The following is a 27,777-nucleotide window of genomic DNA, read 5'->3' on the forward strand; positions in this document are numbered from 1 at the left end:
ATTTTACATCTGCACTCCCCATTAATCTTCTCACTGTACGCATAAGAGAGGTTGAGTCATTGCATAACACTAAAAAGATGCAATTATGTAAGACTGAGAATGGGAAGAAGGACTTTAAAATGCAAAAGACTGCTTGTCACACTCTATTCTATTGGTTGTTGGTTATAGCTTATAAGTGGGTTGCTGAGGAAAATCAACTTAAAACCCTGAAATTGTGTTTTAACAATGTTAAAATTTACCATCGTGATGTATGATAACCTCAAGCATGAACCACTTTAAATGATTTAAGTATAATCATTTATATCAGTGTCTTAATTTGATCAGTGGCTTGTGTGTTGCCAACAGTGGCAGATTGTGCAGTAACCACTGTAGTGTACATATGTAACAATGATGTGTACGTGACAAAGTAACCTAACTTACATTTTGTTACATTTGTTCAGTGGAAAGCTCTAAAATGATTATATATGGGGCATATTTGTATGGGAATTAACAGTTTGGGGCAAATGCAAATTCTCACAGTAAAAAAACAAACTAAAAAACACCCAAAAACATTCATGAAATTAAGCAAAATATGAAAATTCTTTGTTAATCCGCTGCTTTGCTAAATCCCCTCACAGGCCTGAATGGACCGTCTAAATTAGCTGCTTATTACCTTCAAGCAATACATTTTATCTTCCTGTTTTTGTTAGCTGAAAATACAACAATCTTATCTGAGAATGTAGGGTTGTAAAGGGTCAAATATTTGAATTGAGACGCAATAATTAAAAGATAAGATTACTTGTTCACTTTTATTTGAAATACAGATGATTTAGGGCTCACCACTCACTGGTCTTTCCTATTAAACGTGAATCCAATTTCCTCCTCCACAATTTTGATCCATCACAGACGTTCTTCTTTGTATTTTGCAAATCAAAGTCTTAGTCACTGATAATTTACATCGGAAGCGCCATATCACACAGTACTGATATTAAATATTTTATATAATTAATGATTCATCATTAAAGCTGCGTGGTTAGCACAGCTTTGTCACGTGGTTCTTATGTGTACCACCATTTACTGTTTGAACAGTGATATCATAAATGTCATAAAACAATCAATTCATATATTTTACAGCAGCAATTAATTTACCATGGAGAAATGTGGAGTTTGCAACTCAGCTAGTGTGATTTATTTTTAATTGTTGTTGCACAGGTTTACCACAGGGCAGTGATGTATGGTGAGGTTAGTGTTTTTATAATTATATGAACTTATTTATAGAGTAGCTTAAATTCACCATTCAATTGGCAGGTTGCACATTGACTACTGGTTGCTTTATATCTCATATCAACATGATTACACACACATATGTATTTAGTCATGTTTTTGTAATTTGCCCTTGCAATGCCACAATTCATACTCAATAAAAATAAAACTGCAGTTTATTCATGGTCTTACCTTATCCTTTATAGACAAAAATCTCCATGACTTTGTTGTAAAAGTCGTCCTTGTGTTTTTTTAGTTTTAAAATTCTCCTTTTTTCAATAGAAATTACTGCCAGAGATATAAAATATTCCTCCTCCATTTTTGCAATCACAGGAAAAATTTAAAAACAAACAAACTTGGACTACTTGTTCTTAGCGTTATTAGCCTCACGCTAAGTGACGCACGCCCCCTTCAGTTGAGGCAGAGGTACTGGCTCACCTCATGCTTTTTCAGTGTGGTTTTATGTCAAATCAACAACAGCAAATATGTAATAAATACACGTGAAATACATTTCCTATTCCATGGAAAGTGAGGGCATATAATAAAAGTGTCTACAAACATTACATTTGTGACAAACAATTAGAAAGCAAAAGACATACGATCAACCCAGTTTGTAAGGTATGCCGCAATCTGAGGCGAGTTGCCTCCCACAGTGAAAATATTGCAAATTCAGCAATTTTAATCATAAAAATGATTGAAACGTTTTGGAATCAAACAGAAATTACATTTGATCAGTAGAAAATATTTATATTCATTTTATTTGGTCATTAATTGTTTAATTTACTTTTGATAATGGCAATGCCTGAGGCTCTGCCTCACCTGACTGCACGTCACTGCCACAGGGTGTAGGATGCTAAATGTAAGTTTTTTTGTCTCCCGTCATGTCATGAGGCTGTCATTAATTGTGAGGGATAATTAACTCATTATGAATATGTTGGGAGTATCATATTCTCCAACTGGCAACCCTATTAAATGAGGTGAAAAGGTAAATCTTGCAGGTCTAGGTTTGAAAGTATGGTTCTATTTGATCCCAACTGACCACCAGAGGCGGTGCTTTAGCAGTGGATATCTACGTCTCACATATGCACTAGGACGTTAGTCCCATGAAGATCGTAGAGAGGAAAAAGCCAAAACAAGCCATGGTATCGGCAGCCCCGCGACCTTTACAGGTTGTAGCTGCGAGCCTGTGTTCGTCCTCCAAGAGGCTGGAGGAGACGCCATAATACGGTATCATATAACCAGCTTGTTTTTCCACGTTGCCTTGACCGAGGCTGGGTTAGTCACTAGGGATGTGACGATTATTTGTAAGGCAGTTAAAAATGGATTCATAGTTATCACTGTTCACATCGATGCTGTGAAAATTGAATCGCAGTACTTTTTTTAAACAGTAGAGGGCACTATCCAGAAGCGTTGGCGGCGGGCAGAATCTGCTACTAGTTTCTTTCTGGCCGTCTTCTACTCTTAAACATGTTTATAAATTATTCCTTACCCCTTTGGCAATGAAAGAATATCTGTAATATTACATGAATCCCTGTAAAAGTTACGTTTTTCTATTAGCTCTGTCTGCTATCATAGCATTTCTTCTTCACTGCAAGATATCTGCATGCCAACCGACCACTGGGGTACCAGCGCCCTCTGCTGGTTCACACAAATATCTGATGCAAATAGTGCAATGACTGTTTTTTTTTAAGTCCAATTTTTAAGGCACAAAATACTTTTAGTTGTACTTTTAAAAAGAAAAATAACTTTTATGCAGTTTTGTATTGTTTACTATAGAACCAGAATTTAAATTAATAGGCTTCTTCTTCATTTGTATTATTCCTTTATTTATTTCATTCAAGATTTATTTTTAGTTAAATTGCATTGTTTTGAATAGTTTATCAAGGGATTCTTTTGACAATAAAAAATAAAAGAAAAATAGTACAGTATTTTCCCAAAAAATATTTTTCAGTCATTTATGGACAGTCCCATTTTGTAAACTAAATCGTGAGAGAATTGTATTGTGAACCCAGTATCGTGAATCGAATCGTATCAGGAGTTGAGTGAATTGTTACATCCTTATTAGTCACAGTTAGCAGCAGTGCCCCCACTTGAGCTAAAGAGGCGATTGCAGCGCTGGTCAGTGCTTTCACTGCTTTGGATGTCGCTTATGTTATTGTCCTACACAGGATTTATTCATCAGCTAACAGCAGTGCTCTTACTCAAGCTAACAAGGCGATTGTGGCCCCGGTCAGTGTTATTCACAGCTTCAGCTGTCGCTTTCTGTTTCACAGCCTTGGCTGTAGTTTTTCTTCCAGTAGCGGTTAGTTTGCAGCAGTGCTTTTGCTCAAGCTAACGAGGCGCTTAGAGCTCATCTAGTGCCCTGACAACAGGCAGCCGGTCGTCGGCTGTTTTTTCCGGTGGCAGCTCAGCTACTCGGCTGCATACACGACAAACGCTCAAGTGGGTGTCGGTCAAAACCGTATTTCTCTTAGCCATTGTCTCTGCTAAGCAGGTTGCGAACTACATGCCCTCTCAGTGGAAGATACATGCTTGAGGTGGCACCCTGATGGGGGTGGGGTCACGTTGTGGCCGAACGTGGCCTTTCTCCCAAAGGTGTTGTCACCCTTCTACGTTAACCAGCCGTTCCGGGCCCTGTCAAAACAGAGGCTATCCCACTGGGTGGTGGATGCCATTACGCATGCCTACACGGCAGTGCTCTCCCTCCACTATCCAGGGTGAGATGTCACTCAACGAGGAGTGAATCTACCTCTCGGGCTTCCCTGAAGGGACTACCCATTGAAGCGGTTTGTGCTGCACCCTCGTTGACCTCACCCAGCACCTTTACCAGATTCTACAGAGTCAACGTGGCCACGCCTCTTCCTCTGAGAGCGGTTTTGGCCATCAATCCCTCAGCATCCAGTGTGTGAGGTAGGTCATCAAGTGCTAAAGCACCGCCTCTTGCGGTCAGTAGGGATGAAATAGAATAAGAGTTTCGTACGCAACTACAGTTCTATGAATACCGGATGACTGCCAAAACGAATCACTGTAGTTTCGCGAAACGATTCCTGAGGAAAAGCTCCATCGGTGACACTGGAACTTATAGACTCCTGGGGGGTCACTCAGGGGTTACAGGTGACTTTGTTGGTATTGGGGCTCGACCAGTGCATACGTGAGACGTAGATAACCAATGCTAAAGCACCGCCTCTGGCGGTCATTCAGGATTCACAGAATCGTAGTTATGTCCTTAACTCTTGTTTTATTTACAAGGAATTCTTAACATTTTTTAATAGTTTTTATTTGCCAAGTGGAGTTTAAAACAATACAAGGAATGTGACTTAATGGATGGTGATTAAAAATAAAACAAAAACAAACCATAAATAGTATAATATTAATAACTATAAAGGATGTATATATATATACTGTACATACATATATATATATATATATATAGATATATACAAGTAGTGTCTTAGCAGAATTTGCGACAAAAACAAGGCAAAACAGTTAATAGCCAAAATGATAATTCCTAATATTTTGATCACAAATATAATCACAATTATTTATCTTTTTAGGGAAAAAATCTGTTTTTATTGCACTACTTTTATACATACATTATGTGTACAGTTTAAAGTGCAACATTAAGCTTTAAAATGGAATTAAAATGAAAATTATAATTAAAAAACAATTAAAATGTACCAAAGGCTAAATGAATAGAAACACTATTACGGAGTGCAGAGCCCGTATTTTAAATGTAAATATATTCTACGATCAAGTTAATTTAATCGTGGCAACCAAAATCGTGATCATGATTAAAATTGGAATAATTGTGTGGCCCTCGCACCATCACACGGAAGCAGCCACACAAGTTCATTCTGTCTGTGCACACTTTTGCCTCTTGCAATGACTAATCAAACCTGATTCTGGCCAATCATGGTGTGACCAAGTGGATTTATGTTTGCCGTCACAAAGTGATGTACGGGGACTGACTCGATGACTCGCTTCATTAAAGAATTTATTGGATAGAAATTTGATTGAGCCGATGGAGGAGGCAAAGTGAAAGAGGGCTCGTGAAACCCTTCTCTGTTCATTTCACAGCTTTGAAATTGTTATTTGGATCCGTGTTCAAGGGCGTGGCTTTAGAAGTGCTCAGCGTGGCGTGAAATGGGAGAATTAGTGTCTTTAATGTTGTGTCCGCTCAGCTCAGCTCAGTCCAGAGGCATTTTCTGACACAACAATTGGATGTGAATATAAGTCTAATAGCCAACGCCCGCTCTCAATATTTTGGCTCGGTCTCCGGCCACGCTCTGGCTCGTACACTCAGTAGCATATGTGTGTGTTTGCACTATGCTGCGATTTCTCTGTGTGGGATTTCTGTGTGTTATCCTTTGGCTCTGCCCGTGGCTTGGCACTCTCAACTCACCTCTGCGTGTGAGCATCCTTCTGTTTTTTCATCTAAAGATCTCACACGTACACACACACACACACACACACAATCTATACGAAGATACTGTGTGAGTCATGTTGTATGCATGGCGTATGTTTTACTGTATGTAACATACGGTATGCACTCTTCATAATTTATTTAAAAACCTTAGAAAATCATGAAAGCGAAAGGAAACCAAGAAATTAGTTGACTGCAAGATGCATCTTTTTTTTATTTTTTGTTTTTTTTAAATCAGGGTTTATTAGAGTGAATTAAAAAGCCACTTACAGCCACAGCAAATGTTAAGCACCCACTTTGCTGCTGAACTGTAGATTAATTAAATGACCAGCAACTGTAGTGTATTCTGAATATGTGGAAGCATGTTTAAAAATTCCATTAAAGGATCACCTTGGGCATATCTAGTTTAACTATCTTTGTCTGGTATATTTTGGAGTCCCCGCGTCGGGGAGATATTCGCTCCACAAACACACATACATACATACACACACACGCATACAGAACTTTCTTGCTTTTATAGGTAGATATCACATTTCCACAGATATCCACTTCAAATTTTTGTTGCAATATTATTTTTACATAGATCATTATTGATATGCTCGATTCATACTGGTTGGAAGCTTCATCGACACAATTGAGGCAGGGTTCTCGCCCGTGCTGTTGAGCGTAGGGGCCCCCGACGCTATGATTTTGGTCCCCTATTGTGTGATTTTGGCCCCTACGCTGTGCTTCAACCAATGTAGCAGGCTTTTCTGTTATTTTTTTAATTTTTTTAATCGGTACCATTGAATAATTGTTTATAACGTGTCCACATCAGACTCAATATTACTGCGAGTCCCATATAACACCTAATTTAAATTAGAAAAGTGCGTCTTTGAATAAAATGTTATTTCTTGTCTGTACAGTATTTATTTGGAGAACCTATACCAAGCACAAGTAACTCTCTAACTCCATTCATCATGACTCATCACCAATTCAACAAATAACTTTTGGCTTTAAAGTAAGGCAGTAACAAAAAACCAAAAAACTTTTGCCTTAGCACCTTACAATCCCCATATGCTGTGAAAAAGTCCCGGTTTAGAACATTGAGAGGAAAAAAAAAGTTTAAAAACAACAAAAACAATCTTTCCCCCCGTGGATGAAGAAGACAAACATGGTGGAGTTGAATGGGGTCAAGACAGGAAGTGATTAGGTGTGAGGGAAGAAGCGTGAGCCACCAGGATGGGCGAGGAGAGCAATTTGCTGACGGGAGGAGAAATAAATGAGCTCCGTGATGGAAGCACAGAAACATATGGCGAGGGAGCACTCCAGCACGGAGAAGAAGATGGATGAGGTCCGGAATACGGCCGTAGGTCTGCCAAAACAGTGTAAGAGGATAGCTACATAATCGTACCGCATGTAGTGTTAACGATATAAATATTAGTGCCAAAGCACAGCAGACAGGCTGAGAGCCTTGTTCTTTGTTTCCAGGCCGTGGTGTAAACACACAAAGTATGAGTTCAGGACAGCGTCTTTATCTTTAGTGGGCAACATTCTCCGTATGACTTCACACTGCAGCAAAGGACAAATGTCACATTTTTCAAGAATGAACATTAATCACACGAGAAGCTGATAACAGTTTCTGAATAGTCGCTGGCTATGCTTATTACAATATACACAGATTAATCCTATGCAGGTTTTAAAGGTTCTGATAGTCTAATCATTGAATTTATTAGCATATTGCCATATATTCAAGTTTCTATCCACGTTGTTTCAAGGTAAAAATATAATTTGTTGAAGTTTGTTCAAAAGTAACTTAAATATTCAAGATTTTTATTTATCTTTTGTGCTCATGAGAACAAAAAACAGAGTTTAAGCCCTTTATACATATATAAATGAAATAGAATCGTTTAAAAACGCATGCACAGTATATACAGAAGCAGCAGAATGTGAATGAGTGCATATCTAATAATCAGAGCATAATAAACCAAAAAGTGTGTTGTGATGAAGTTAGTTTGAATCTTTGAACCAAGCACAGATGTTAAAAAAAGAAGAAAAGAAATGTGCTTTCCAAATGGTGTAAAGACTGAGATGTACTGGTTCAGGGAATTCTAATCCTCTAGATCCAGCTACTACTATGAATGTGTAAAACCAAGACAGATAGATTATTAATAATAATAATGCTTAATTTGTTGTTCTTTTGAACAATATATGAATGAATTAATTATGGTTTTTATAGCCAACTGTTTGTAGGGCATGCATTACTATGCGACTCCCACCCGACATCTATCATCATAACATCAATACCATTAATTTCACACACATTAATTTATACAAACGGCAACTTCTAAATAAAAGCTAGCCTGCAGTAGACTCCAAAAACCATCATGTAATGATCAGCACACGTTAAGGTTAGATAAACTAAAATAATCATTGATTAGATCATCTAGACTAAAACAATAGACATTCACAGGAAAATACCAATGCTTTAACGCCTCATCGTGTTTTGTTTCCAGTTGCACTGTCCGGTGTTCAGTCATTTTTCCCCACATTTTTTCCCAAAATTTCACGCAAAACCTTCAGGTAGAACATATGTATTTCTATGTATCTGTATTTATATTTCCTGTTATACAGTATATTACTTACTCTTACATATTATTCATAGGTTTATTGTTTTTTTTTCATTTCATTGTTTTTATTGTATATTCTTGCTTTTACTCTTTATCTTTTGCTGCTGTAATGAGTGAATTTATCTCGATGTCAGACGGATTTAACCAGGATATGATAAGAGTAGCTAATCTAACTCATGTTTAACATAGACGTAGCAGGTAAACGCTTAGGAATAGTAACCTAACTTTGTTTATTGAGCACTTGAACAGCCACAGCTGTAATAAAGTGCTTTACATGAATACCTTTTATAACAACCTGCAACAGAACATACAACAATAGAATAACAACAACACAGCATAAAAAAAGACCAAAAAAGCTAAATAAGATGACAATTTTTTCCCCACGACTAGTTCTACGAGAATCATCTTCTGTAGATTTATAGCAGTAATAATTTTAGCTTTATTTAATAGTAAAACACAAATATTGTGCCAATGATCTCCTTCTCAGTGAACAGATCGATGTTGGCTCAGTCAACATAGAATATAGAAATTATAAAAACATGGCTACCATTGCCACCTGTCACTGTGTAGAAGTTCTTTTCGTAAAACATAGAGTTTGACTTCATAAAGTTTACCAAAGTTCACCATGTCACTGTAGAGCTCGTCTGTAGGGCACCGACTGGCACGCACACTCCAAGGAAAGCTGCATGTCATCATTAGGAGAACATGATTGGACGCATGTCTGAGTTGTTGTCACTCGCGCTGTCATGTTTTCTCCCTCTCCTCGTCTCTGTGCGATCAGGCTGAAGCTTCCTGCAGCGTTTTCCCTCGGTGCTCGTTCATCATCACCCAGCGTCTTACTCTCCACCTCCCACATCTCTTCTCCCTCGGCCTTCCTCTCTCCTCGTGCCTCTCTGAAGCACATTTATTCTATTCATCTCCTCTCTCACACGGCTCTTATCCTCATTTTCTGTGGCTCTGTGTTTAGAGCACAGCCCCCCACCCCAGAGACACGCTGAAGAGTGGCCATCGCTCGCAATAAAAAGCAGTAAGAAAGCGAGGGGCAGGCTAGGATGATGAAACACGTGTGTACATGTGCAACTGAATGATTGCTTTGTGTCCTCCTACATTATGCGTCTCCTTTTTGTTAAGAATGCATAAATATTAGTGAATAGACCCGTGTATACTGTCTTTCTCCTTGTTTGCTTTGTATTACTGAGACCTACACCGACAGCAGCTTTTCTGCTCAAGCTGAATTTAGTTCCTCAAGAACGCTGAATTGCAAAGATTTCCTCGGATGGAAGGACTGTGACTGTGATGATGTGACTAAGTAGACCGGTGACGCTCATTCCCTATGACATCTGTGCTGTTGTCTGTTTGAGTCTCCTGCAAAGTAGACATAATAAGGGCAATTTATTGCTCTTTAGATGTATTATTTATGGTTCCCAGCTATGAAAAGTGAGCATTGCGTGTGGCACAAAGCAGCTCAGCACATACAGTGTATAACTGGTGAGCTTGAAAATATATGTATAAGTGAGGTTTTAAGCTGTGCGAGTGAAATGATGCCAATAAAGTAGTTGAATTGAATAAAAATGATGATAATGGAATGTTTTGACAAATTCTTCATTGCTCATTACAGTATACATACTGTATATAGGGCCCTATAAAATCCACTTTTTTTCCTCCAAATTCTGTGTTTTCTACATTATTTTTTAAAATTCAGTTTTTAGATATATTTAATTATTTATTATATATCTAATTATTTTCTTATTTATGAACTCCTGTGAGGAAACAAAATTAATATTGATAAAAAAAATTAAACTAGTGGAAGCTACAATTAAAAGGTAGATATGTGTTGTATGAGAGCAGCATTAATTTCCCCTCGGGGATCAATGGTTTACTGAATCTGAGCAGGTTTATTGATTTAAGTTTTGATCAACATATTTTAAATTCATCTAATGTAAATTATTATTATTATTATAACCTAGTTTAAATCAATCTAATTTAAATTATTTTAAATTAACCTAATTTAAATTATCCTGATGACATCAATCCAGCCCGTAATGATTACACAAATTCCTTCATGATTCCGTGATTGCGTCCGCAATTCCGTTAACAGGAAAATCATTGGGCCCTACATATGAAGTTTAGATTCACTATTTGGTTACTAATGTGCTATTTTTTTTATTGGCTATGATCGCTTTACACACCCTAAACTTTGAAAACAAACTTTACACTATGATGCCAACTAATTAATGGTAATATCTGCATGTTGTCATTTTAGCATGTTAGCGCTAGTTTAAAAAATGATTTCGAGTTTTCTGATCAAGTTTACAATGTTGCGACCTTCGCAAAGGAGATTCATTTGTTTGTTTAATTGTCTGTTAGCAGGATTACGTTGAAAGTACGCCACGGATCTTGACAAAATTTGAACCAAAGATGGACCTTAATAGATTCAAAATTTTGGATGTGATCTGGATCAGTATATTGATTATGGATCAGTTTGAAAAATCAAAAAATCATTTTCTCTCATCATTGGTGAAGTTTTAAAAATCAAAGCAGAACTAAGTCAATTTTCCACCTTAATAAATCCTTCTCGTAGGCCCTGTGAGGGTAATACAAGTGTATAATAATGGGGGTGCCATACATTTAGACGCAATATATCGTTATTAATGGAGATAGAAACTTGTTCCAAACCTGATCATGATATCTTGATTGAAATCACTGATCCAGATAACTGAGTGTGCTTCTTGATGTTAATGTTATACCAACTTAAATCCATGAGTAAACAGAAACATTGGAGGTACTTATTTTTTTTGCAACATTTTGACATTACCTGCATCAGTTAGCAGAGCTGCACAGAACGTGTGCAGTGTTTGAGACGTGATAAAAGCTGTGTATAGTGTATACTCATAATGTTGACCACAGTGTTTCCACATATTTAAAAGCTGTCCGTCCATTTCTGTGTAATCACACAGTTTGGAAAGTGAATGTGTGGCGTATACAGGAAGCCAGGGGGGAAAAAACATAATTATTTAATAACCTGGTTGAAAAGCTGAGGTGTAAATAAACACCCACTTATTTCATTTTGACGTTTTAATTCAACTCAGGGATTAGTGTCACCATGGAGCCCTGCCTTTTGAGGCAATGCTGTTGCTGTGAGTAACACCAGTGCTCATGCAATTACACACCGGTATTAGATGTAATAGTAGATCATTATTAATTAAAGCTTTAAAGTGTATTATTTGGTACCTTTTGAGAACATAAAATAAATAGTGTGTGTGTGTGTGTGTTTGCAGGGGGAGGGGGTGGGGTATGTGTTGGTTTCTGCTGCGTGTGCAGTAAGTGGTGAATTTAATGCAAACCACACAGACTGTAGATAAAATGTACACTTTATGTTTCTGCTGCACCACGGAGCTTTATCAGACACGCTGCACATCGATACGTCGTCCTTAATTCAGTGGTCTACCTCTCCCACTCCTGACACTCTTTTCTTTGCCTGTTTTCCCACCTTCTATGAATCTTTTCCCTCCTCTGTTTTTCTGCCCTCAGACACTCATCTTCCCCACCCTTCCTCCCAGCCCTTTGGCCCTCCTGTCCAGCTGGACCATGATGCTCAGCAGCTCCGTGGAGGTGCCAAGCCCGGGTGGGATGAGCACCCTCAGCGGGCTCACCGCAGCCGCTCGCAACGTGGTGCGTTCCTCCAGCATCTCAGGGGCAATGTACAACCTGGAGAAAAGTCCCAGCAGTGGCGGCCCAGACTCTGCATCTCTGCCTGGGAACAAGAAGCGGCGATCCAGTTTGGGGGCCAAGATGGTGGCTATTGTGGGGTTGTCACAGTGGAGCAAGAGCACACAGCAGCTCAACCAGCAAGGTCAGTGGACCATTACCGCTTTGGTTGAAGTAATGCTTTGTTGGCAGTTCATAGAAGTTTGGCTCTCAAATTTTTCTTTGATGCAATATTTTACAATTTTTTATTTAATTTAATTTTTTATTTGTACATCAGTTTCAGTATATATATATATATATATATATATATATATATATATATATATATATATATATATATATATATATACAAATGGAATATATATTCCATTTGTACATCCGTTTTTCAAGGGTATTGTTTTTTTTTTCTTCAATTTCAAGGTTTTCTTTTTAAACAAATTAAGAATGATATATTTACTTTTTTTACCCTATTGCTTTGAGGTTACAAACAAGTAATTTTCTTTATCAGGCTGTATGTAGCTTTGCCTTTTTTGTAGCGTATTGTCCCTTTCAGGGCAAGAAAACTACATTGAGACCCATTGTGTGCTGAAACGTGTTGTTTGTAGCTGTATCATTGCAGAGATGATCACAAGTCTTTTTTTGCGAGTTCAAGTCAAGTCTCAAGTCTCCAAAAAATAAAAGTCTTTTGTCTCTTCTGGTTGTAATTAGCCTTCTCTCATCTGCTGCTATCTGGTCTCCTAAGAATACTGCACAGCTATATTTAAGACATTCACAGCATTTACTGTATTATTATCACTCCTTTATTTATTTAGCATACAGTGTCAGTACTGACTAGTTGTTATATGGTCACTTTAAACAGGCTATTGCAATCCCAGTCTTTGATTGGTGTACTGTAGACTTTGCAGTCAGCGCTCCTTTTGTTGGTACAGTCCAGTTTGAAGTTGATGTAACCAAATGTGATGACAAATGGTACAGCTGCAGGTGTGCCGCTGGTCGCCACGGTCGTCAGCCGAGGTACTAGTGCGTGAGCTGCGAGGCGCGCTCCCGATGCGTATTATGGTTACCATGGTTGCCATGAAAAAAAAGGAGGGAATCACATTAAGCTCATCAGACGCTTCAGAGTTAATACGCCAAACATAATGATTGTTTGTCAAGTGTCTTTATAACGTCATGGCTTCCCACACTTGAAAAAGGAAGGACTTGACCAGACTCAGGATTTCACTCGTTCTTATTTTTTCCAGTGACAAGAAAGGTGAAAAACCTTTGAACATAAAACACAATGCAAATAAGTTTTAGACTAGGTCTACTTTTATAACCTGAAATCATTTCCCTTATATTTATATTAATTAGAAAACAATTTTAATTTAACAATTTCTCAACAGAAATATATATATATATATATATACATAAACAAAATATTTTCACTCTGAAGTTTATTAAAGGGAAATCTGCTATATTTTAAATACTAATTTATGTTAGCATTTAAATACATAAACAAACAGGGTTTTAAGAGAATGTTAAACTCTTTTCCTCTTCTCATATAAACAACTTAATTAACTCAGCAAATTAATTGAGAAAATCAATTATACAATGATGAGATCACATTTTAACAGTCCAGTAATTATGAGCTCAAAAGTAGTTCTTTTGGTTTCAGTCCTTTTCCCATGTGTATTGTGCAGTGCACGTTTCAGGTGTTCTCAGCTCCATTGCGTACAGCCAAAGGCTGCTTTTCCCCTCCGGTTATAGAGTGACTTTCTCATCAGTGTGATTGCGCTCACCAGTTGAGGTGTGCCGCAGAGAATCATGCGCGCACACAGAGCAGTATGAGCACGCCGGCATGCGCTTGGAGCGGCGCATGCACCCAGCATAACGTGCTTGGAGCACTTAGGCAGATCACCGCAACATTGTTCACGAGTCCCAAAACAGTAAAAGTCCGAGTTGAGTCTGAAGTCTGTGTGCGCAATTTAAGCGCAGCTCGAGTCCGAGTCGCAAACTCGAGTCCCCATCTCCGTATCATAGCACCTGCACAGTGGACTTATGTCAAAGATAGCGAAGCTACGCTCTGTGCTACATACAAATTTGGCTGCTGCAAGTTTAGAGAGGCTAATAATTTCATACTGGACTTTGGAAAGGCCAAACGTGGCCACTCAAACTCCACCCTGGGAATCAAACCCTCACCTTACTCTCAGGCTGACGTACCTACAACAAAGGGTGAACAAATGTTTACGAGGCATTTAAAAAATAAATAAAATAAATACAGACACTGACATGCTGATGCCACAAAGCACTAGCTGCACTCGGGCACAGCTGACACAGCCAACACATAGAGGGGCTGTCGATCTTTCCACCACGGGGGTCTTTGTGTTCATTTGTGGTGTTTCAGAGTGCACAGTGGAGGTGAAAGTGTTGATGTGAAAGCTAGAAGTAGAAGGAGGAAGGGAAGATGAGGGGTCTAAATTTAGACGTTCTCGCCTAAAGAACACTGAAAGAAAATCACAGCACTTTACACATCTCTCCTATTCAAAGCACTTTTCCTCTCATGCTACTTTTTGAGACTAATTCTAATGTTTAAATTTCACACGCAGTGCTTTTGACACAGATTATAAATGGATGCCTAAATCAGGAAAATAGACACCTTTATGAAAATATTAGATGCTTAAAAAGTATTTTTACATTAATGGATACCTAAATGAAGGAGTCTATATTATTGTTATATTAGATTGTTACTTACTTCTTGGCAGCTTGCAGAGTCCCATCAATGTGCCCCTAAACTTCAAAACTTCAAAAAAAAAACAAATGGAAAAAGTCAGTGTTCCTGCTGATTTAGGTGTAAACTGAATCCCACTTCAGTTTCATTGGCGTAAAATTCAGCTAACAAGCTTATGTCACTGCTCTCTAGGTGATTGGGTCTTTTTCATGCACTTTTGAGAGGTAAAATCATGAAGCCTGCTGAGAAAAACAAAGTTGTTTGTTCCGTGACCGAGTGAGGTAGAATGGGGCGAAAGAGGACAAAAGAGGATAAAGGGTTGTTGTATATTGGATAAGAGTTGATCTCATGGAAGAGTTTTTCTCTCACGTAATCGGCCGTTCTGCTTGGTCAAGGTTCATTGGCTTCCTTTTTACCTGAAGGTTGTAATGATAATGCTATTTCTCAGGGCCTTTTCAAGGCTCTATCTTAACAAATTAATGATTCAAATCAAAGATAAAAAAGTAGCAAATAACTAAGAATATGACATACAATAATAAAAAAAAACATTGAATGAAAAAGTAAACACAGTATGCAAGTCTAACAAAATGGATTTTCAAAAAAGTACTGTATGGAGTGATTTTTAAACGAGACCAAAAGCAAGATAGTTGGAATAACCATTGCGGCAAGTGACGCGTTAGTGAGTTAGAATAGCAGTTGTACTGGGGGTGATAGAAATACCAATAGAAGTAAGCCAGTGAGTCATTGTGCATTTGGAATATATGTCAAATGCCAGGATTATGGTGATGTGGAGTAGGAATCTTTGATTGAACACTTGTCTCAAGGTTTTGCGGTTTTTGGGTAAAGGTAGATTTAAAATAAGTTGAAGTCGGGGGGGGAGTGAGTGGGGGGGGGGGGGATCTCAGCCAGGTCTTTTTAGAACAGAAGTTTTACAGGCAGACTTAAAAGTGTGCGAACGTGAGCACCAGCGGAGGTAAAGAATGAATGATTTGTTGGTATTAAGGGAACAAGGAAGAGACGACTTACCAGAAGGATTTGGAGCAGGTCCAATAAGCAAGTGCATGCTTTGGTTTCCTTAAATTGTGAGTTCAAAAATGGAGGTGTAAGGCTGAAAGCAAATTAGCTTCTTGAGGTGAGAATCCAGAGGAGTGGGAGCTGCTTGAGAAGTTAGTAGATCATTTGACTGAGAAGTTCTACAGAAGTTAGTAGAATATCATGTGGGAGATGAAAAGGTAACCAATGAACCGAGGTAAACAAGGCGGTTAATCAATGAAAGTAATGTCCTGGGGATATTTAACAAAAGAAGTAAGTGGATTTGACTAACGAGAGGACAAGTTAGTACTAAATTGTTGTTTTTTTTTTTTTTTAACATTTCCTTATTCAAACATGTCAGTCTTGGGGAGTTGTTCCAGTCAGCAGTTTTTCTCTTTAAACTGATCTTTGACAAGGAGATTGTAAGACGAGGGTTGTAGGGACAGAGAAGTTAATCACGTGTGGAGAGAGTGTCAGTAGACCTAATATAACCCAATATATTTTATACCAAATTCTGCTACATTAGTGTCAGTAATACCAGGACAAAAAAACTAAGAATTAGAATATGTCCATTGTTTGCAGTGTGTTGGAAAGTCATTGATTATCAAAACAAGCTAAAGAGGAAATGAAATCACAGGTCTGTCCGTGACTAGTATTGCCCATCTGTTGATTTAAAATCCCCCACTATGACCAATGATTACACTGTTTTGAAGGAAAAGAAAGAAACATATGAATGAAATCTTCATGTAGTCTTGGAGGTCCTTATACTTTGGCAACAATAACCAGAGTTAATCTATTCAGTTTGGCAGCTAGAGACTAAAATGAGGGAAATGATGGGACCGGGAAGTTCAATATTAGCTTTTTGTTGATATTTGTATTTAATTTATCCTTGATTTAACCAAGTAAGTAATTTAGAACAAGTTGTCATTTGCATTGAGTACCTTGAAGCAGTTTAGGTTAGGGACTTGCTCAATGTCTCTCAATGATGGCCCACAGGGGGTTCGACCAGATGACCCTCCAGTTACAAGCTTGCTTCCTATCCAGTATGCCGATATTGTCAAATACTAATGTTCCGATTTTCAATATTAACCCATACTGATGTACTGTATACTTTGACTATCTCCCCATCAACCTCATTTTGTGTTATGTAATATATTTCTCATTGGAAATAACAGGTACAACCAACCAGTGATGCTCCACTGGATGTATTCCACAAAAACATAATCTGTGAAAAAAAGGATTTCTTATTCAACTTTAGTAATGGAAAAAGAGCCATACTGGTTTGGCTTCAAAAACGATGGTTTTTCAATATCCATGGAAAAGCTGATATCAATGTCAACCGATGTCCACCTATTGGTTTTTTCTGAAGACCAACACCAATAGACTGTAAGTGAAGTAGAGGAAGAAGAAGTCAAACTTTCAATCAGCCAGAAGAGCCTGAACCAAGTCTTTGAGTGAACAAGAGAGGATGTTGAAGAGACTGCACTTGACTTAGAAGGTGAGTGGCTGAGATCTGTTGCTGTCAGGAAGGCAAACAAGAACAGCCATGCCAACTGTCTGAAGAGTTAATTAGAAGAAGGTGAGACAATGACCTGATGGATGTAATGGACTTAAATTTCTAGCTCGGTTGATAGACGACGTGCAGAGCTAACGATAGTGGCTGGATCATGCAGAGTTGTAAAGGAAGAAGTGGCAAGAAGTTGTTTACCAGCAAACATTTATAAGTGCGTATTAACATCACCTGACCTACAAGTTGTTTACGGACCAGGATGAGTTAAGGCTTGCAAAAGTTGGTGGAATACGTTGCTGAAAATCGAAACAAGTCAGGCTGATTTAGCACGGGGAAGCAATTTAAAAAGCAGTAAGTTCCACACAGCGTTCACTCAGTTTGATGTGACCAACGAAAAAAGAGATCCTGTTTTCCACTCCAGCGTCATTAGCAGTCCGGTCATCGGCCACTGTCAGTGGTCCATTTTTTTCTGCGGCACACGTGCTGCATGGCTTTTGGCGTGCTGCGACACAGCTGATGCCCCGTGCCCGGCTCAGTTGGCCGACTAATTATCTTGAAGCCTGAGGTTGATTTGATCCAGAGACTAGAAGGAATGTGTGATGAAATGAATTGGAACTCTAGTTGCAGGAATGGAAGAGAAACTGGAAAATAATTGATGCCAACGGCAAAGGAAACCTTGTAAACCTTTTCATTTATTTATTGTATATATTTTTCCCAACAGTTTTGCTGCTGCACGTTATATGAAAGGCAAACCTTCAGGGAGAAGCATGTAAAAATTACATTAGGTTACAGAAATGCAGTCATTTTTCTCTCCATGGTGTACTGTTTAAAGTAGGCATGTTCCAATGATGGTTTGCAGGCTTTATGTGGCTCAGCATCAACCTACGAGTTGCCCAACTTGTGGCTGATCCTGAAAACACTGTCTATCAATGTTGACAATTCTGTCACTTGAGTCTAACCAGCTCCCTGCTACATGTATAAACATTAATCTAAGACTAGTGAATATTCTATGAAAACTTCAGAGCCCTATGATATTTGATTTATCTGTATTATACAATGGATTACAGTATCAAATAATAATAAACACTTGTCTTTTCCTTTTTTAATGGAGACATGTTTATTTTATTGCCTCAAAGCTCAGACGCTCTCACAATCAGTTGGTTAATATAACTTGATGTTGTCCGAGTAATAGATGGACCTCACATGATGAAATCTCAAAAACTTGGATTTTTGACGGGATTTATATTACTAATAACCCACTACTATAGAAATAACTTTTCCACTATAAGCTTATAAATGTAAAAAAAACCCCTAAAGGCTTATATCCATTTATTGCCATATGTGTGGCCCGCGTCTGTAGTTTTTAACCACAACCTCATCACTGAATGATTTTGAATGCTTTGGATCTTTAAAATGCATATGGTCAATAGATAATTATTCTATGTAAATGGCATCCTATCTTATAACCTCACAATGTTATACAACATAATTATTAATCCACAATTAACTTTTCATTATATTGGCTCCTAATACAGTCACACAAACACCTACACAAGCTTGTGCACATGTGTTGTGTATACATTAATCTTGTGTGTGAAATTATTATGTAATAGTTTAAGAAGGCTATCTGCTAATATTGCTTTCTCTTCACATCTTCTATTAGACAGTACCAAGTGGCTTTTACAGTTGTTTGCATTTTTGATTGCACAGTCTGATATCACCAATGGCTGTGCAAAAACTGATAAATGATTGTATGTATCCTTGTTAACCTATGTTGCTGTCTACATTACTGTAATTAACGCTTGTTCGTGTGGATTTTGTTGTTTTTTTTCCCCTTTATTTTTATTTTTTTTATATTTTGGTAGCGCTATGAGATGACCTTTGTTGTAATTTGCGCTATATAAATAAAGATTGATTGACTGATTGATAAATTATTACAGTTCTTGGTTGTCCAGCCCAGGCTATCACACAATCGTGCTTTTACAAAGGTAATTCAGAAAAGATTCTGCCTTTTATCTTTGTGTTGTATCACAGCGCCTTGCCTGGGCGGTAAATATTATATTAGTTATTTATTCATTCGTGTAATGCTCTTTATATATTTGATGACATAAGTTGCTTTGATGTGGTTATATAGTTTCAATCTCAGGCATTCCATTGATTATTGAAACACCGACTGTGCTGCTGTCTCATTATTCCATGTTTTGTAACAGAAAAGTGTTGGGATGGCAGTTTGATTCTGTGTGTGTGTTCTATTTATTACCTGCTATTATTAGTATCTGTTAAGAGAACACACGCACATACACTGGAGTACAAACGATTTCCCAGGTTTATTGGGTGACTCACTCACTCTTGTGCTGAACACAGTCTTATCCCCTGAGCAGGTTTACCTATCTCTGTGAAAGCAGAGCCAGCAGAGCGGCCCTTAGTACATGGTGAATGTGCGCTGAGGGACGGGGCTCATGGCAAAGCAAGTGCTACTGCTGATGTGATGCAGTCTACGAGGAAAGTTGGATGCAAACCAACTCGGCGTAGTTCTGTGTTTAAGGTCTTTTTGTGACTCACGCACGCACACATGCATACTTTATGAACAGGTATCCAAGGCTAGGCTGACCAAATGTCCTCTTGACTTTGTATGGGACTCCACATCCCACAATGCAATGCGCAAAACTTTTCCGACAATGTCAATAAATGTAGTGTTTACAGTGGAGTTCAAAACACACTTTCAAATGACAATTTCAGCTTTTTACATCTTTTTTTTTTTTTGAGCTAATGATCTACACTATGGCTTTAATTTGATATAAACTATTATTGTCTAGAGCAGATGTAAGTACAGTATATTGGTCAGTATGTGATCAAGTAAAGCCATTCTGTTTTTGTGTATTTCTTTTATGGTGCAAGCTCACAATTATTCACCTCACCTGGTTTTATCATATATGGTAGGGGTGTCAAACTAATTTTAGTTCAGCAGCCAAATGCAGTGTGATCTCAACTGGGCTGCAAATTATAGGCAGGAAAAGTAGTAATTTCATCTTAATTGTGCCCTAGTTTGCATTTCTAGGTATACGTAAATTACAAAATATGTAAGAAACAGACCATATCCAAGCAATAAGTGATTGATATCTGTCCCAACAGGATCGTCATTTTACACTTCCTAGATTTTGTGACTAACCTCTATTTAATTTAGGGAAATATAATGTCATAATTTAAGGAAAATGTAAGGATTTTGTCGTAACTTTGAGTTTTTTCAACTGTTTAATGTTAAAAATAACTGCCATCATGCAATGTAGGCACCGGGAAAACTGTGAGACCCTGTAAATATTATTGAGTTTCATTTACACAATGATTCATGTTTTCTCAGTCATTTTGACTTTCTCCTGCGGACCGGATTGGGTGCTCCTAAGGCCCCTAAGTTATGGATTTGACACGTGCTATGCTATACGATCTTCCTTGCTTTCTGTTCCTAATTTTCTTGTGAAATGAATTTAAATGTCTCATTAATTTAGGGCTTGTTGCTAGTCTGCAGAAATTCCTTGTTGTCTACTTTTGTTAAAAAGGAATAATGCTACTTTTTCTTCTTCATTAGTGAAACAATGTCTGGCGCTAAGAATCTTAGTCCGCAGTCATTTAGCTGTGCACACTAACACCCAACTTTACAGTGGTATTTTGATTAATAATTATAGATATTGAGGGACTGTTTGGAAATATATTGAAATGCCACTATTTTGCAGACCACAAGGGGCCGTTCACCTAAATATCAGTGGTCTACAGACCACACTTTGAGGAAATCAGATATTTGAATTAAATCACTATTTAATTGCTCTTTAATCTAATTTATCTGAATGTTTTCTGCGTCTCATATGTCATTCATTTCTATTTCAATTCATTATTGACGATGTTTTGGTTGAAATTCTATCAGACACTAATCATCATTCATATATTCATTTTGATGTTGTGATAGAATTCCTTACAGTTACAGTCAGCAGTCAGTGCAACAGCTTGGTATGACACAGGCTGAAATTTTGCAGATTTGTATTAATACTCCGGGTCCTCTCAGCGTGACTCGCATGTGTCCCACTTTAGGCTCTCTTTATGCGTCACAGTGTGGAAACACATCTGAGGAATCTTGGCAGAGACGTTTGTGGAAAGCTTGCAGTGATTGGATCCTTCAAGGAGGAAAAAAAACCACACCTCTACAAAGAAGTCTTTATATAATGAGGAAAGGCTGAAGAAAATGAGCTGGCGCTGATGCACGAGTCCAAAGACAGTTGTTGACTCTCTGGAGTAAATTCTTACATCAGCTTTTTCATTGGATGCTTGCCTGTGATTACTTTGTTCATACAAAAAAAATCTATTTTAGTGTTTTATTGCTGCCATTTGAAGAGTGTGTGTTTCTTTTCACCCCTTTCCTCCTCCACCACCTGGTTTCTTTTCCATTATTATTGAGTGTCTAGCCCTAGTCCCGACACAAACCAAGTTAAGCCTCACTCAGGTTTTCTCAAAGCGTTTTGTCACCAAACACTGGCTCATCTGACCGATGATCATCATCATCATCTTCTTTTTCTGTCTGTCCTCTCAGTACTCGCTCACTGACGCCTTAATTTCCCTCGGCTTTATCTGTCTTTTCTTCATCTCCATCTCTTTTGCTCTCGTTTTTACTCTGAGTGTCTATCATGCTATCTTAATCACACCTACCAGCTGATCCCCGCGGGTGACGCATTCAGCTGCGTCTCCCTTTATGATACAGCTCTACGTCTCTTGAAGTTGTTTTTAAATCTACTTGATTTGCTTGATTGTTGAACTTTGAACTTTGCTTTTTAACTGTGGCTTCATAGATATGTACAGTAATTGTAGCAGCAGCAGCAGCCAGTGAGCTTAAAATAACTCTAAAAGAATAATAGGAATCTATTATAAAATATCAAGTCACCTCAAAAACTGTATAACGAATCGCTCTTATAATTCATTTCTGGGGAGTATTAGTCCTTAAAATACAAATCTAATTGTTTCATTATCTAATACTCCTAAACCAGCGGCTGCTTTCAGGCAGAGAACCCTGAAAAGTGTACGTTGTGTTCAATCATCATACATTAGCACACATTAATAATAGAGTTCCTATACTAGAACTTATTGACTAAAGATATAAAAACAGAGGATCATTTAGCATTTGAATTACTTACAACTGACTAAGTCTATTAAATGTCTCCTCTTTATTTACCTTTTCCATTCAACAGTTTGTCTGAGTTTGTTTGAATTGTACATCACACAGGCTCTGTTCTGCCAAGTAGAGCTGGTAATTCTACCTATAAACTGTCAGAGCTCCATTAAAACTTAACCTACATCGCCTACTTTGGTAATCCTAAACCCAACCTGGCAACGCAGCTTCTGCAGTGATTCGCTTTTTATGTCCGCGCAGCTCTGTTTTGATATTTTTCTCACTTAGTCATGGCCTATTTTTCCATACAGGAAATTAAGACCTATTTATTTATTGTTTACTTATTTATTTTTGTTCATGTTCATTTATTAATTAATTATCTTCATAATTCTGCACTGAAAGAGTTTTATAAAACCAACTGGACGCATGGCCATCCTAATATTATCCCGTGGCTCAATGCTAATTTACCTTATTTTTTAGCACTCCTAGCATCTGTGGTTGGTTGTTAGCCATAGTTTGGAAATTGCGTCACATTTTAGGAACTTGATTTGTTTTGATGTGAACATGACAACACTGATTCAGCTTAGGATGAATGATATGTCTGCCTGGATTCTCGTACGCTCCTGTTTTGTGGTTCTCGACTGAAATATTAAGACTTTATTGAAAGATTTCTTACGTCTGAGTATTAAAAATGGCTTAATGTAGGCGGAGACAACATCTACCAGGTACTGCTTCCAGGCAGCACTCACACAAGTGGCCCACCCCCAATCTGTTTTCCAACATTCAGCCCAGATTTTTAAAGCAATTTGACCAAATATGAGAGCTGATCAGCTTTGTGCTTTTGGCTTATGTTTATATATTGATTAATCATAATGTGTTGACATTCTTATTTGATCTTAAAGTATAAAAATAGATGCCAGTCATTGAGTGTTCTCAGCAAATAGTTCTGTTTTGAGCTTATTTTACATTTAGCATTTATATCTTTTCTTTGCAAATGTTAGATGCATCTGCTGCTCTACAATCAGCTATGGTTTCTGTCCCCACACTACACTAGTTTAGGTTCACCACCCACTCTATTCAATTCAATTCAATTCAAAGCTTTATTGGTATGACAAACATGTTTACAATGCCAAATGTCAAAAAAGTGTGACATAGAACAATGTACACACATACACAAAACAGGCAACATTTGTGTTGCTATTTGTGCAAAAGAATAAAATAGGAGCACAACATTTACAATTAACTTATAATGTATAGCCATACACACACACATCTGCGTCCTGTTTTACATATACATCTATACAAACACTTTCATGTACTGTATATAAATGTATATATATACATACATGCATGGGCAGACTATTCATATATACATAAATGTAGTGAGACACTCACTCACTGACATTTGCATCAAACTTACACCTTTTTGTTTATCGTCTAACAACCTGAACTGCTCTTATCTGTGGTGTGAGACATACTCTCTGAGGGAATCACAGAGTTTATATGCATCAAAACTAAAAATACACTACTAAATTAGTTTATTGTGACTAATTTATTTTGATGACAGTGAAACCCGTATTGTTGTTGGTAGAATCATGTGGTCACAGTTGGCAGCACTGCGTTAACAAATAGAAACTAGGGTTGTCAAAAGTATTGATATTAAAAAAGAAAAAATAATAAATATATATGGTTGTAGCTGGATTCAATACTCATTTGCAAAAGTATCGATACTAACACCAAACCACTCCTCCTCACACACACCTCCCCTCCCTAATATTTAGATGCATTGCACCACACTACCTCAAAATATTGCTTTATTTCACTTGTTTGCACTACCTTGCATTCCCTGAAACTTTTTGTTATCATAGTTTTAGGTTTTTTTTTTTTGCACAACTTTATTATTATGAATTTTTTTTTACATTTTATTACATATTATATAATTCAACTGTGGTTCGGTTAATTGTTTCATGTTGTAATAGAGGGTATTTTTGCATTTTTCTTAATATAAATATTTCTATAAAATGTTTTAACCTCATGGTATCGAGTACCGAATAGTTCCCTGAGTATTGGTATCGAGTTGAAAATGTTAAGTATTGTGACAACCCTATTAGAAACACTTCATAGTGGCAGCCTAGCAAGTCTTTGACAGGCAGTCCCTGTGACTGAGCTGAAACCTGAGGTGTGTGTGTGTGTCCGAGTGTGTAATACCTATAATTACTGTGTCATTAACACGCCTTTGGATGCAGAGTGCAGTAAAAACATGCTTGTATGGAGTATACACAAGACTGCTGCTGTATGGTGGAAAAAAGTGGATGGGTAAGCTGATTTTGGTGCATAGGAGTATCTCTCTCTCACACACGTGCACACACACATGCACATGCACACACACAGTGCCTTTGGAGCCAGTGCGTATGCGTACATATTCCGTCGGATTGATTTCTAAATCTCTTTCATGGCTGCTGCACTGCAGGAAACACTGAACATGAGCTTTAGCCTCATATTTATTTCTTTATTTTTTATTTATTTTTTTACATGAATGCATTTTTTTAAGCCTAAATACAAAATAAATACACTTTATTGTGTAAGAAAATACTACATCAATACAGAAGAAGCGTTTACACAAAAATATGCAATATGAATTATGCATCGAGTAATGCAAGAAGTGAAGCTAAAGCTACAGCTTGTATACATGGTTAATGATGTTCCTGAACTCTGCTCTTGTTCTGCTTAGACCGTTAACGGAGATTTAGACTTCTTCAAAATAAAGTTTGATCCCCAACAAATAGATTTCTCTCTCGCATCCTTCGGTCATCAGTGGCAGGGCTGAGTAATCAAGAGGAAATCACATTTGAATTAGATTACTCCTTTCCTCATTATAATTAAGTCTATATGGCACATTAACCCACCAACAGATATCCTGTCATACATGAAGAGCTACGATCGGGAGGAGGAAAAAAATACAAAAATATTTCCCATTTGCAGCCCTGTGCTGTAAAAAGGTTGTTGGCTTCTCTCTGACCACTCCCTGACTCTCACTACTCTGCATCAGCTGTAAATGTAATTCACACTGACTCGCACAAACACCCACAGCGCATGAGCACAAAGAGACGACTTGGGAATTATCATTCCTTTAACTCGCTGTGCATTTAAATTCTAGACAAAGTAACACTTGGAATATCAAACATTTCCCCTGTCGACACGTTCTATTATTGTTTCGTGCACTGTTAAAGTCAGAGTCTGATCAGTATAGGGATCTTAATCTGGAAAAAAAAAGCTGCAGCACTCTGTAGCTGTGATTTTAATAGGCTGGTATGGATGGTAATAAGTGTTAAAACTTAGCAGAAGCCTGTAAATAATAGAAAATGTGGCAATGGAACAATTTTGACATGTACAAGTATTATTTTACAATCTAATATTACAGATATTTAGCTGTTCCCTGGGAGATTTTAGCTTACACATTAAGATAAAAAGAAAAATATCTAATTTATTTATTTTTATAATTTTCTGAAATATGATACAATGATCTTATGAAGATTTTCCAAGTTTTGCCACTTACATATTTGGGATATAAGTCATAATAAATGTTTTTTGTTTTTTTTTTCGCACTGGCTTCTAGTTGAATTTTACCAGTACATTAAGTATGCATATTTTGAGTCCCCAAGTTCACGGCACTTTTAATAACATTAAAAGTGGTTTTTAAAGGCACACCGTGGACTTTTTGACCTAAAGAATTGACCCATATGAGTTATATTAAATTATTCCTCAGGCCAATATACAGCACTTGACAGTATCAATGCTCTGAGGGAGGCTTCCCTCTTGAAATACCAACTATGTAAGTTTGGAGAGAAGGACCGTCACCATGTGTCATGTGACCTGGAGAATGCCTGGAGAACTTTTCACTTTACAGCAGTCACGTGACCACAGGCTCGGATGTATACTGTATAGTTCCCACGTGACGTCACAACATACGGGTATTTCCTGACCTGGCGCCATTGCTGCGGGTAGCTGAAATGAGTTAGCCTCTGTTTACAGCCAAAAGAGCACAATATTGTAGTTCAACATGTTGGGTTAATGTTGCACTAATCTCCATGATAGTTGAGTTAAATGTGGATTCTTTAGTAAGGGAAGTCGGCAAGTCGGATCTGTAACTTCGAGATAAGGATTGGCTCTCAGGGCTGGGGTGCGAAGCGGGGCAGCCGCCACCTCTGCACTCTTCTCCCCGCCGCCAGAGAAGCCGGCCCGCCTCGCCGGAGGTCGGAGGGAATGGACATGCTGTGCCGACCCTTGGTGAAGGGGGCCGAAGACTGCGGCAAGGCCAGGGAGTGGGGGGGAGCTCTAATGTTGTTGGGTGTGGGATACATATGTATGTGTATATACGTATATATGCATATGTGTGTATCCATAAAATGAAGAGTCCGTCCTTAAGACTGCTCTACTGTAAAGTGCCTTGAGATACCATTGGTTATGATTTGGCGCTATACAAATAAAGATTGATTGATTGATTGATTGATAATGTAATTTATTAAAGGCACACTGTGTAACTTTTGACCACTAGGGGCGCTAAATCAGTAACTTTCATGCAAGCGCCCCTAGTGGCCACAAGTGCCGCAGCAGTGTCGCCCTCCTCTCCCCAGAGCTGGAAGCCCGACGCACGGCCCTCTTCGCCACGTCAGTGGTGGCTGCTGCTCCAGCCCATAGATTGGAGCCCCGGCGTGAGCCTCGCTTCACACCCCAGCCCTTAGAGCCAATCCTTATCCCAAAGTTACAGGTCAACTACTGTCTGCATACACAATCAAAAGACAAGGAAGACTGGCCCGACTGACTATTTGTTGATTTTTGCGACTAGGGGTGCCTGTGTAAAAGTTACCGGTCTAGCGCCCCTAGCCACCAAAAGTTACACAGTGTACCTTTAATAAATGACATTAGCGATCATTTACCTGTTTTTGCAGTTTGTGAATGCAATTCTAAGAGAAATAGTTGTAGTAATAATGGTATTTATAAAAGAATCAAAATGGATGAATTCACTAAACGTCTTAAAAAATTAGGTAATAAAGCAAAATTGGATTATTATACTGTATATATACAGAAAATTGTTGATAAAGCATATTAAACTTTTATACAAATATTTCAAATGTTATACGCAAAACACTGTCCTGTAATACTACATAACATGAAACAAAAATACAAAAGACCCTGAATGACAAAAGGGTTACAGAATGTGCAAATGATTGAAATATTTAGTATAAAATACACTGCAAATGGGCTTTAGCATGAATGGTTTTTGTAAACTATAAATAAATCCGGTTCTCCAGGGAGTGCCATATTGGCATCACACACTTGCTGTGTTGGCTAAAATGTTTTAAAAAAGGAAATGTGAAAAGAGTGTGCAGAAAAAAG

At 37.9% G+C, this 27,777-nt stretch overlaps 1 protein-coding gene across 1 annotated transcript in view; it reads left to right on the forward strand.

The window, feature by feature from the left end:
* The window catches only part of rims3 (regulating synaptic membrane exocytosis 3), a 55,674-nt gene that overhangs the window by 9,590 nt on the left and 18,307 nt on the right, over positions 1-27,777 (forward strand). The window contains exon 2 of the mRNA XM_028461689.1: positions 11,806-12,127. Coding sequence (XP_028317490.1) covers positions 11,863-12,127 — 265 coding nt within the window. The 5' untranslated portion in view covers positions 11,806-11,862. The remainder of the gene's footprint in view (positions 1-11,805; positions 12,128-27,777) is intronic.

This window comes from Gouania willdenowi, chromosome 11, assembly GCF_900634775.1.
Source record: "Gouania willdenowi chromosome 11, fGouWil2.1, whole genome shotgun sequence".
NCBI lineage: Eukaryota > Metazoa > Chordata > Actinopteri > Blenniiformes > Gobiesocidae > Gouania > Gouania willdenowi.